This window comes from Drosophila simulans, chromosome 2R (genome assembly GCF_016746395.2).
Source record: "Drosophila simulans strain w501 chromosome 2R, Prin_Dsim_3.1, whole genome shotgun sequence".
In the NCBI taxonomy this organism is placed as follows: Eukaryota; Metazoa; Arthropoda; class Insecta; order Diptera; family Drosophilidae; genus Drosophila; species Drosophila simulans.
The window spans coordinates 15,924,949-15,937,971 of NC_052521.2; the positions used below are offsets into that span (position 1 = coordinate 15,924,949).

The 13,023-nt window shown below is 46.0% G+C and overlaps 2 protein-coding genes and 1 long non-coding RNA gene across 4 annotated transcripts in view; 1 reads left to right on the top strand and 2 right to left on the bottom strand.

Annotated features, from left to right (window-relative positions):
- LOC6735170 (centrosomal and chromosomal factor) overlaps positions 1 to 13,023 on the top strand; it is a 44,978-nt gene that overhangs the window by 12,886 nt on the left and 19,069 nt on the right. For both annotated transcript variants that reach the window (XM_039292407.2, XM_039292406.2), the window contains one exon: positions 1,524 to 1,553. The gene's annotated coding sequence lies outside the window, so the exon portion shown is untranslated. The remainder of the gene's footprint in view (positions 1 to 1,523; positions 1,554 to 13,023) is intronic.
- LOC27207694 lies at positions 1,330 to 3,349 on the bottom strand. Its single transcript, XR_005543707.2, has 3 exons — positions 1,749 to 3,349; positions 1,497 to 1,681; positions 1,330 to 1,432 (listed from the first exon to the last, which is right to left on the bottom strand). It is a non-coding gene; the product is annotated as an uncharacterized LOC27207694 (long non-coding RNA).
- Positions 3,508 to 11,628, bottom strand: LOC120284447. The gene is made up of 2 exons (XM_039292411.2): positions 11,494 to 11,628; positions 3,508 to 4,631 (listed from the first exon to the last, which is right to left on the bottom strand). The coding sequence occupies exon 2, from the start codon at positions 4,628 to 4,630 to the stop codon at positions 3,692 to 3,694; it is 939 nt and encodes a 312-aa protein (XP_039148345.1). The 5' UTR covers position 4,631; positions 11,494 to 11,628; the 3' UTR covers positions 3,508 to 3,691.

Consider the following 13,023-nt stretch of genomic DNA (forward strand, 5'->3'; position numbering starts at 1 on the left):
GAGGGAGGGAAAGGGACGGGACGGGATGGGATGTGGCAGATAGTTGGTTAAATGCCACTGAGCCGCTTGAGTGTGCCATTACGGTGACAATTTTAAATGGGTTTTTAACAACTTTCGCAGATTTATGACAATTAAAAGCCTTTGATAATGCTGATTTCCTCTGGCTTTAGTTGCACTGCGTGGGCATTGCAATCCACGGTAATTGACTCTAATGCACACGAATGCCCTTTTAACATAACTTGTGTGCATTGAATGTGGCAAAATATTAAAGGACCTGGAAGTATCTTTAACATTATGAAATATTTCACAAAAATTAACTATTTAAACTTCTAGCTAAGACGTGGCATACAAACAGCAAACAAAATGGCAGTTTCATGGTCCAACTGTTTTAAGCGAGCAGCTTTCGCGTGCTTTTGGCAAACAATTAAATTTAATACAATAAAATTAAGTCCATAAAAAAAAACACATTTTTCTGCTTTAGAGTGTTTCGTTATTTAGTTGATTGTTATTCGAGTCGTCGCACTTGTTTTTATGGTTTCCATACCACAAATTATCGCACATAAATTGCCATTAGCTGGGTGGAAAGCGAATGGGATATATAATTTCTGGGTTGTTCTCCTGGTGTTGGGTTAATTAAAGTGCAGTGCATTAGCTTGTTGTGGAAAAAGCGGCGGGAAATGCGGGAAAAGCGAAGGGCTGAAGGCGGTCTGCTAACTAACTTTAATTGCAGCTGTAAAATGTTGTTACTTGCGCACGCAGATTTTCAACGAGCAGCAACAATGGCAGCGAAATGAGGCAAATAAAATTGGGGGGAAAAACTTTTTCCGATGGCACAAGTGAAAACGCATGTGTGGATACAGGGATGTACACACACACATGGTGTGTATCTGTGTGTGTGTGTGTGTGTGCAAGGATCGATAGAAGGAGGGAAACTCGAAGCTCGTTTGCAGGCCCATTAACAAGGAAAAAATGAGCGCTGCAATTAGTTTTCCCTTTCTTGTTTGGACTGAAACCCAGGCCATTCGGTTTCCGTTGGCATTCTCTTGTTTCGGCTTTTCCCTTTAACAAGTTTTCTTTTAAAATTGATTTCAACGGACTTTGTAACAACTTCCGTTTCCGCTTCACCTGCCTATGTATTGGTGATTCAACCACACATATGGTTGAGTCCCGTTTAAGTTCGCAATTTTCCATCCAATCAGCTTTTTGCTTAGCTTGTCAATTGTCACGTTTTTTCATTCTGCCCATTGAACTCCACTATTTTCAGTTACAACAATTCGATTGAGTTCATATTTAATTTCAAAATAAATTTTTAATCAACTTGAATTGAATTGAAATGCGTTGTTTGCGGCGGCTCGCAAAAAATGAAACTTTTGCCTTGAATTCACCTAATTGGCCTGCCAATCGTGAGATTCGGAGCCCTGCGGTGGTCGGACTGTAAATAAATTAGCCTCATTTATTATTGAATTGAAAATGCGTTAATATTAATTATAAATTACGTTTCATTCATTCCATTTTCGTTGCAGGTGCGTCGCCCAAGCGGAAATTAACTTTCGGTGAGTAGAGAAACTACACACACATAAGTGTGCCAGCGATGTGTTATGTTGGCTTATGAATCGAGTACGTGTTTTGGGGAAAATTACTGGCTTTTCTGCAGTGTGTACGCAACCTTGTTTTATCAGCCCTATTACAGTGAAAAAAATGGGTGGTAAATTAGCCAAATATTTCATACTATAAAACATTAGTCTTACCTTAATATTTTGATAGAAGCATAGTTATCTTTTAGCCGTTTTTATGCGATTAGGGTCTCTCCTCTATATCTATATATAAATAAAGTATAAAATGGTATTTTAGAAAATATTCTTTAGAATAAATAAATACATCAAATGACTACAAGAAGTTGGGCAAATTGAATAGTAATAAATTACATTTAAATATATTTTTGGCGCGGGCTCTTGATTCTGAGCACCTCTTTTCCTGAGTGCCTAACTTGAATTTAAAGGGTTTTTGGGGCAGCAATCAGTGCTTGAGCTGCTTGTGCGGCTCCCCTTGTTATTTGTTTCGCTTAGCGCGTGCCTCAATTATGAGCAAGGTAACATCCACTTGAATGCATCGCGCTGTGGCAGTGGCAGTGGCACCTCCACCCGCGGAGGAGCAACAGTAACGGCATTGGCAACTTAGTTAGTTGCCCCGGCCAAATGTCAAGGGACACGAGGAGGAGAAACTCTGGGAAGCTCACGGAAATCCAGGGAAGCCCGGGCAACGGGTCGGATGGGTGAGCGAGCAGGTGGTGGGAAAATACGGCCAAGTGTTTAACCCAGTTCGCAGTTTGGCGCACAGCTCCTGATCCAGGTTTTGTGGCCCGCCTTTGTTGCCATTGTTGTCGATTGCCACTGCTTTCGGTTCGGTTCGGTTCGGTGCAGCTCAGCTCAGCTCCGTGCAGTTTTGTTTCGTTGTTTGCCGCTTGTTTGCTGCTCTTGCACTTGCGGCACGTAATTGTTGCAGTGCTTGTTATTTTGCCGTGGCTGCTGCAAAAGTTATTAAAATGAAAAAGCCAAAAGCGAATCGATTATGCCGGATGCAGCAGCACGGCAACCTCTCACAATTGCTCCAACTTTTTGCCACGCAAAACTTTTATTTCGGCACAAAAAAGGCAAAAGAAAAAAAATCAAAAACAAAACAAAAAAAAAAAAAACCAATAGAAAAGAACGAGATGAAAGGGAAGTAGAGGAGAAACTTTAAATTGACATCGAATGGCAAAACCGAAAGCTGCTGCGGCAATACCTAACAAAAGTGAAAAGTTGTCGAAAGTTTTCTTTCCGAAAAATGATAAGCCGGCCTTTCTTTCACCCCCAACCCCATTTTCCTTTAGACGGAGTCACGCACGCTTTTCGATTAAGCGCAGAAAGCAAAAGACAAAAGTCCAAAGAAAATGGACCATGGGGCGTATGAGTAACGAGTGTTAGGAAAACCGACCACGGGGCGTATGAGTAACAAGATCCATTCATTTTTTTCTTTTTTTTTGTATGCACGGCCAGCAGTGCCTATGGCTTTGTGGGTAATGCGAGTTTAACAACTGAATTGTTGACTGACATTTAAATTTGCCAACACAATTTGCATTTCTTTCGCTCTTTCAACTCACCGCCTCTCTTTAGCCTGTCACTTTGGTCTTTCGGCTTTGTGCACGAGTATGTGTGGAATTTATGCAAATAATAAGCATTTCCTTTCTGGTGTCTCCATTACTTGCTTGCCACGTCTAATTTCGACCAAGTTTTTTGGGGCTCCGGTGCCCCATGTTCGTGTTTGAGTTGGCAAACAAATTTCAATTGCAAGTTGGGGGGAATTTCTTTTCCTTTTCTTTGACTTTGATGTAATTTAATTTAATCCTGGAAATTTCCTAGTTTGCTGAAAATTGAACACTCGGAGAAAGGCGAACACTTGACTTTGTAAATGCGCGGGCGCGACCGGGCGTACGTTTATTGATCGTGGTAGTTATTTCACACTAAAGCTTATTCTAATGAGTTGGGTTCTCCCAAGCGCAGCGGAGACTCCTCGGAGACTCTGTGGTGAAGAGCGGGAGAGCGTGAGAGGGAGTGGGGAGCGTAAGAGGGAGCGGAGAGCGGGTGACAGTCCACACCCCGTAACTTGAACATTCCGCCCCCCTTGCAATCACTGGGGTTGCAACATAGCCATCCTACGGCAAGCTGCAGGCACCGGACACGATCCACCCAAACACGGTCTTTTGAGCGACCGGCATTCCCTCGTCGAAGGTCAGGAATCCGGATTGGATAACCTTAGGATAAATGTCTGCTCCTAAGACCATGGATACGGTAGCAGGCCGATGGAACCCGTCATCCGCCAGCATGATGTCCCTGTACTTGGACACTACGGTGTCGCTCAATGCCCGGACAGGTGTACGGATCCGCACCCTGGGCTCGATCTTGAGCACGACCTCGAGCTTCGTGTTCGCGTCGATCCTGGAGCGAATCGTCGTCGTGCAGACCTTCTCGTCGCCAACATTGGTCATCGAAAGCTTAAAGGCTGACGCCAACGAAGCGTCGATGCAGCTCATGGGGCTGCACGGATCGATAAGTGCTGCGGTCTCGAAGGTCTTCGTCCCGGTCTCCAACTTGACCAGCGCTGTGGGAAGGATGTTCACGCTGTGGCGTTGCAGCAGCGACGAGAGCGATGGGCCTGGCGTCGTCGATTCCGGTCGTCGTGGCGGTGAACTCCTTCGCTGAGTTGGCGGATTGTGCCGGCGGGAACGTTGGGACGAGGCCGAAGCTGCTTGCCGGGTTGGCACCGGTTGGCGACGCGAGCGCGCTCGCGACCGCGACAACGAGCTAACCTGCTCGTGCATGTGGAGCAGCGTGTGGTGGGATCGGTCGCACTTCTTGCAACGATCACCGCTTCGGCAGTCTCCCGTGGAATGCTCGTGAGCGAGGCAATTGGCGCAGTATTGGTTAATGAGGACTGCTCGCAAACGCCTTTCAGCGCTGAGCTTTAGGAACCTCGCGCACTTCCGAAGAGGATGGATACCGCGGCAGACTCGGCATCGGTAGGATTGAATACCTCGGGTACGTCTGCTCTCCACGGCACGAGCACTGCGTGCGTTTTGTTGACGAGGAGCCATGCTGCGCGTAGTCGAACGTCGAAAGGAGATCGAAAACGAAATGAAAAATAACGGATGATTAGTGATAGTGAACTACAACTAAGGACGAGAGGAGCGCCTATTATTGTGGAGATTCGGAAGACTCCGTCGGCAAAAGCACCACTTTTGCCACTGGACGTTTAATAACTCCACGTGCAGTACGGATGTTTACTACACGGACGTTGCCGTCAGCTCCTGGGAAAACAGACTCAATTCTGCCGAGCCGCCACTCATTAGAGGGCAAGTTGTCGTCCTTGATGACGACCATGTCATCGATGCGTAGATTTTTGGACGGGGCCTGCCATTTAGAACGCTTGTGGAGTTCTTTGAGGTACTCTTCTTTCCATCGCACACGGAACTGCTGATGGAGAGCCTTCAAATGCTGCCACCGATTAAGAAGGGATTTCGTTTCCCCCTTTACTTCGGGTTCCACCGTGGACATAAGGGGTCCCCCGACAAGGAAATGCCCTGGCGTCAGAGCCAGCAAGTCTGTCGGATCTTCAGACATAGGAGAGAGCGGCCTGGAGTTAAGGCACGCTTCTATTTTTGCCAAGAGCGTGGAGAGCTCTTCGAACGTGTATTTTCGTGTGGCCGTGCATTTGTAAAATAGCGTCTTGAAGCTTTTTACGCCTGCTTCCCAAAGGCCTCCCATATGGGGTGCTCCCGGAGGAATAAATTGCCATTGCATCTCTTGATGAATATAGGCATTCGTCACCGACTCTTTTACGGCTTGAAGGAAATCGCGGGAAAGCAGGGTGGCAGCGCCAACAAAGGTTTTGCCATTGTCTGACTGGACTTGACGTGGACACCCTCTTCTGGATACAAAACGAGAGAAAGCGGCAAGAAACTTCTCGGTCGTTAAGTCAGATGTAGGCTCCAAGTGGATGGCCTTGGTGGAGAAACAAACAAAAACTAACACATACCCCTTTGTAATAAGACATGCTCTTCCCGTATAGTTCTTTATATCGAACGGACCGGCGTAATCCATGCCAGTATACGTGAATGGTCGGGAGAACGATGCTCTTTCTTTGGGCAGGACACCCATCAGTTGGCTTTGCAAGCGCTTTTTGTGGATCACACATACTTTGCACGAATTTACCACTGCTTTCATCAGGTTCTTGATTCTCGGAATCCAGTATTTCGACCGGATGAGGCGCACCATTAACTGGTTACCACCATGGAGAGTTATGCGATGCGTGAAATTCGCAAGGAGGCGAGAAAGCAGGCAGTTATACGGAAGAATCACTGGATGGCGTTCATTGTATTGAAGGCTTTCGGAAGCCGCCACACGGCCGCATGCCCTGATCAGTCCTTGCGGATCTAGAAACGGGTTCATGCTTCGGATGGCACTTGAACTTGGCACTGGACGCTTTTCACTTAGGCAGTGATATTCCACAGGGAATTCTCTGCGCTGAGTGTTCGAAATTAGGAACCGCTCGGCGGCGGCGATTTCAGTGGCCAGTAGATGAACATCAGATGGAGATGTCTGCTTCCTGCACCGCTGAATGAAGCGATAAACATAAGCAAGGACTCGTAGAGCTTTCTCTAGCTTGGAGAAACGTGCCAACAACTCTTCAGAAGGAGCTTTCGCGAGATGGACCTTTAGAGCACGCTTCTCCAGGTCGGTCACCGGAGCGTTGACCTGAGTTGGCCATTGGTTGCGTGGATTTTGCAACCAAGTCGGTCCGTGCCACCATAACTGGCTATCGGCTAGATCTTGGAGGGAAACTCCTCTACTTGCCAAGTCTGCTGGATTATGCTCAGATTGAACATGAGACCAATTCTCTGTTTTTGTGGCCTGGGCGATCTTCGTCACCCTATTGGCTACAAATGTGGTCCACTGGCATGCTGGCTTGCTTAACCATGCAAGCACTATCGTGGAGTCCGTCCAACAGTAAAGTTCGGAGTTAGTCGTAGGCATCTGCGGAATGATGGCTGCAGCCATTTCGGAAAGCAATAACGCTCCGCACAGCTCCAATCTTGGGAGCGAAACCGTTTTGACTGGTGCTACCCGGGTTTTCGCGGTCAGGAGTTGCACCATAATGGTGCTGCCCACTTCTACGCGGACATATATGGCCGCCCCGTAAGCCTTTTGCGACGCATCGCAAAAGCCATGATGCTCGACCTTGAAATCTGGACGAAACGATAGCCAGCGTGGAATGCGTATCTGCTCTAACACTGAATAACTTTGAAGAAAATTCAGCCATCGCTGACAAAGCTCATTTGGAATGTTTTCGTCCCACCCAAGTTCCTGCAGCCAAATCTCCTGCATGAAAATTTTGGCTCGAACGATAAACGGCGCTAACCAGCCGGCAGGGTCGAACAATTTGGCAATTTGGGACAGGACTTGGCGTTTTGTAAAGGACGTTTCGATAGCCAACTCTGGCGGGACGAAGAAGAATTCGTCGGAGGTTGCTTTCCAGCGAATACCGAGGGTTTTGGCAGTACTTTCTGCATCGATCTCCAGAAAATCAGTATTTAAAAGATGGTTGCTCTGAATGGCCGCTAAAACTTCCTTTTGGTTGGAGGTCCATTTCCTCAATGGAAATCCGGCAGAATTCAGAGCGTCTCGGAGCTCTTGCACCATGAGCTGAGCTTCTTCCGTGGAGTCCGCTCCGGCTAAAACATCATCCACATACATGAAATTTCGAATGACATTGCTAGCTTTTGGATGGCTGAGTTCTACGTCAGCTGCTAGCTGCTGCAGTACTCGGATCGCCAGGAAAGGCGCGCAATTGACTCCAAAGGTTACTGTTTTCAGTTCGAAATCTCTGATTTCCCCTCTATTGTTACGGAAAAGTATTCGCTGGAATGGAGTGTGTCTCGGATCTACCCAGATCTGCCGATACATTTTCTCGATATCGGCGTTGAACACGTATCGGAAATAGCGCCACTTCAGAATTTGAATGGTCAAGTCGGACTGTAAGACAGGGCCAGCATGAAGGATATCATTTAAACTGGTACCATTCGATGATGGGCTGGAGGCATTGAATACTACACGGAGTTTAGTAGTTACGCTCTCCGGTTTTAAGACGGCGTGATGTGGCATATAATAGGCGTTGCAATCATGCGTAGGAAGAACTTGTCGCATGTGCTTTAAGTCGAGATATTCCTGGATCACCGAATCGTATCTCGCTTTCAAGGCCTCATCTCTTTTTAGACGCTGCTCATTTCTTAAGAACTGAGCCAACGCGAAAGACCTAGAATGCCCTAGCCCGGAACCGATATGTTCTGGGTCGCGAAAAGGCAGAGTAACGACATATTTGCCGCACTCGTTTCTCGTGGTCGTTTGAAGGAAATTCTTCTCGCACATGGAATCGGATTCTTTTACCAGCTTTGTTGGTATATCCTCCACCTCCCAAAATTTTGTGAGGAGTTTGTCCAGTGAATTATCGTACGCGTGGGAGATCTGTGTCGAAAAAGAGGAAATTCTGCTTTGGGCTGAGGCTGAGACTGGCCCAGTTAGTACCCAGCCGAAAATGGTCTCTTGCCCCAAGAGAGAGCCACAGATGTTGGTTTTTGCTCCACTCAGAAGCACCGAAGGCAGGATGTCGGCTCCGATAAGTACATCTATTTGTGCGCTCTCATAGAACTTTGGATCCGCCAATGGAAAATCGGGAAGATCCCGAAGGAAATTTTGCGGAATTGGGTAGGAAGGCAGATTTCCGGCTAGTTGAGGGAGGACATAGGCCGTCGTCTCCAACTGCAACGCGGGCCTAGTCGGAGATCGGATGGTGAAACTGCAGAGCTTCTTGGACTGAGCCGCTACTGTTTGGTTTAAGCCCGAAACTTGGGCTTGAACCACCTGGAATGGCAATCTAATTAGATTGAACAGTCGCTCGGTTATGAATGTCGCTTCTGATCCGGAGTCGATCAGGGCGCGTGCCTTAAAGTTAGTGCCAAGATGGGAAATATTGATTATGGCAGTGCCAAGAAGGATAGCTCTTGAGCCTGTGGCGAAATAATTCTGAACACCGGCTTGCTCATTTGGAACGAAATTGGCCTGATTAGCGGAAATTGGCCTTGCAGGATTTGAAGGGCTTGAATTGCTGGAACAGAGGTTGTTTCGGTGCAACAACGTGTGATGCCGGCCACGGCAAGTAAAACAATTGTGAGTGCTTTTGCACTCACGAAGCTGATGTCCCTTTGCGAAGCAGTTTAAGCATAACTGCTTCCGTTTAATGTAGGCTGACCGGTCGTCAACCGACATTTGGAGAAAACGCGGACATACACGGACAGGATGGTTCTCCTTGTTGCACAAGTCGCAACTGTTCAATTTTGGAGCCACTCTCGTCTCATAGGAATTTAATTTTCTAGAGGGCCCACTTGAGTTTATCGCTTTGGAATGCGACTGACTCGGTACGGACGGTCTCACATCATCGATGGCCTCTAAAGTTCGATGACGTTCTGTAAGGAAGGTGTTCAGCTCTCCCCATGTCGGGATGTCGGCTTTCTTATGTAGCGACTGCTCCCATAAGGAGAGAGTTATCTTCGGGAGCTTGGATGAGCACAGATATACCAGCAGGCAGTCCCAGTTCTCAGTGTTGATGCCTGACAGTTCTAAGGAAGTCAAGCAACCTTGAACAGTACTTTGCAGTACCTTCAAGGCCGCCCCAGATTCCTGTGGTATCGACTGCACATTAAACAGTATTTTCAATTGACTGTTTACCAACAATCGTTTATTTTCGAAACGCTCTATTAGGTTTTCCCACGCAGAGCGGAAACCCTCGTTGGTGAGAGGCGAAATCGAAACTATGGCATGCGCGTCGCCACTTGTTTTGGCATTTAAATGGAATAACTTTTCAACCGGAGTCAGCCGTGGATTATTGATATAAATGGCTGTGAAAAGATCCCGGAAAGTCGGCCAGCGAAGATAGTCGCCTGTGAAAACTTCTGTATCGCATGGAGGCAACCGACAGCCAGAGGAAATGTAGGCCTGGGGCGCAGCGTTCGCGGTTGGGATGGACTGAGAAGTGCCCTGCTCGATTTTATCAACGAGCTGGGCAACACACCTTTCATAGACTGAATAGCAATAATTGTATTTAGCCCTGAGAATAGGCATGTTGCTTGCTGCTGCTTCGCCTGCTGACACAAGGCACTCTGAGCAGAGATCGTATTCCTTTTCAACCTTGTCCCATAGGGTTCGGACTTGGTCGCGACGGACGCCAAGCATCGTGACAGTTGGAGCTGCGGATTCCGGAGTGTTGATCTGAGCCTCAAATTCGCTTAAGCGGTCAGAAACCGAAATGAATTTGGCTAGCGCTAGATCTGAAGCAGCCATATTTTTAGCTATGCGCTGTACTGTGGCTTTGGATGGAGTAGCACAGTCGTCGGAAATCTGCGCAGGCGTTCTCACCGAAATGCTTGGGATTCTTGGACTCTTGGGCCCTTGTGGTGAAAAAATAGACCTGGGCTTGTCAGCGGACAATTTCTTCTTATCGTCCCCGAAGGGCATAATCGAAGAAATACGAAATGGAAGGGAAGCGGTTTTGGAGCACGGTCAAACTTTTGAAAAAGTAGAAAGATTCCTCAGACTGCACTTAATAATTTAAGTGGTGTAAAATTTACGAAGTGGAAACGTCGTAGTTTAGACTGATCGGACAGGTGACTCGGAGCGAACAGCGAATTGTATAAATGACCTGTGATTTACGGTAATTGGGTCCACCTTATTTATGGTTGGAACCCTTGGAAATTGGAACACGGTGATATAAAATGTTTATTAGAAGGAAGAAAATTTTATTCTTTTATTTACAACTGGAAACGGAGAAAATGGAATGACTGGAATTGAAGTCTTTTCTCCGCGCTGTAAATACTTCTAAAACAACCACTAACTAATATCCCAGCAATACGAAAAGGAAATATTTGTCGGGTGAACGACTTGTATTTGGCCGTATTATTTATTTATGGATGATTATTTTTTTTGAAAATAATAAATATATATATAAATATATATAAATAATAAATAATAATTTAATAAATATTAAAATGTTTAATTTAATTTAAAATGTATTTATTGTTCGGAAATTAATTTGGAAATTTACGGAAAAACATTGATGGAAAATAAAACGCCTTTTCCGCGTCGGCACTTGGAATAAATTTTATTTGTGGTATGGACTTGCCGACGGGAAACAATCAAAACTTAGGTAAACTTTGGTTATACGCCTTTTCCGCGTCGGCACTTGGGAAACAGGCAATGTAAACTTTGGTACACTTCGGTTAAAGGGAATGCAGATAATCTGCGCAATGTATGTAATGTAATATGTGTGATGTATATGTAGGTATATGGAGATGTATGCGTATATGTATTTATATGGAGATGTAATGCATGCAATGTATATGGGTAAATGGCGGGTAAATATTTAATTAATATTTTACTTTGAATGGCCAGAGGGTATGTGTTGTTTATTGTTGTATTTGAATGTATGGCGAATTGTGTTAAGCGGACTGCGGAGTTGAAGCAAAAAATGTGCGAAATTTGCGAAAAGAATTTGGCTTGCGTTGGACACAGTGAAAACGAGAATAGAATTTTTGCCACTTTTGGCAGAGTGTTGGACTTTAGGAATTTTCACTGAACTTGGCACAAATTAATTTCACTTTCTTCACATTTGGAATTTTTCATTTTTTGGACTGAATGAATATTTAAATATATTCGGAAAATTGGGACTTAGAAATTTAGAACGGTGTAATATGGCGGCGCCCGTGAGAATGGATAAGTACTTTTCTTTAATTGCCTTTTGTCGGATAAATCCGTTTGATTTGACAATAAATCTCAGCAAATTGAACGAAATTGGATTTTCGAACCTTTTGCTGCAGACCGGCAATTAAAGGGGATGGAAGTTTCGTACTTATCTTATAAGTTGCTCGCTGGTGGACAAACTTGAAAAATCCAGGATATCCGTCTTCGAAGGACCAAAATGTCAGGATGATGGGGTTGCTGGTCCTGGAAATTTCCTAGTTTGCTGAAAATTGAACACTCGGAGAAAGGCGAACACTTGACTTTGTAAATGCGCGGGCGCGACCGGGCGTACGTTTATTGATCGTGGTAGTTATTTCACACTAAAGCTTATTCTAATGAGTTGGGTTCTCCCAAGCGCAGCGGAGACTCCTCGGAGACTCTGTGGTGAAGAGCGGGAGAGCGTGAGAGGGAGTGGGGAGCGTAAGAGGGAGCGGAGAGCGGGTGACAGTCCACACCCCGTAACTTGAACAGTGGCATTTGGCTTGCACTTTGGCTTTGGTATTTGGCCACATGTTCTAGTATCCTGCACACAGCGAGTGCAATTAAATATGAAAAGTAATTTTCATTGTTAGCCAAGGAAAAACTGGCACAGCTGCGCGCCACTGGAAATCCATTCGTTTTCGACTTATCTGCATTTCGCTGTTGACAGCCAAGGAAAATGGTATAGAAAAATGCAATTTGCATGCCACAAAATAATTTTATAGCTATCGCAATCTGTTCTTTCTCTTGGTTTGAAAATGAAAATGGTGCATTCAAGAAAAGCGTCTTTGGCAGCTAGCGAAGCGTACTTAAATTCAACTTGACATCCTCCCGATTTGGTCCGCCCTCAACAAGTGTCGCTTTAGCCAAGCTCTCTTGGCCTGGCCAACGAATTTCCGCAGCGTAATTGGGAGTGAAAATCTCTTTTGGCTTGCCCACCCGGCGTATGCGCAATCTCATTGTCAATCGCTTGGCGCGAGGGGCAGTCTTGCTGACTGGCAGACATAGTGGCATTGCCTTATTAACAATTATTTGCCAGCTTTATGCTGGCATTTGGCCAGGATGAGGCGGAGTGCCTCTTGTGGCGCTGACAGCCGACAACTGACACTTGAGGCGCCCGCTTTGCCATTTACCATATTTACGCTATAAACGTTATTTATTTGCCGCCCTTGCTGCCAAACGGAGCAAATTTGCTGGCGCTGTCAGTTAAGCCACTCAACTTTGATATTGTCAAAATGTAGCACGTTCAAAGTGTTAACCAGTTTAGATGGGGGGCACCAACACTCCAATCCCCCCACATCCTCGTCATCCGAATGGGTTATGGGAAGCGCCTTTTCGGGCAGATTTTGCCGGCTTTAGTTAAGGGCGCATTGCCACACACAAAGTGGCTTTTTATCAAATGTCCTTAGTGCCCTTGCACACACACAAACACACACACTTGTGCGCGTACAGTTGGTTTGGCTTTAGTGGCATCTACGTGCGGAAGGGGCGTGGTCAGTGGTGGCACTTAGCCATTGGAGGGCCTAAAATAACAATGATTAAATGTAATTTTAGGAAGTCCATCCAAAACCCTCGGGCGCCCAGCTCTCAAGCCTAATTACAATTGGGTTTGTTTTATTCCTGGGCTTTTGTGCTGCCGCCGGGTGGTGGAGGACACATT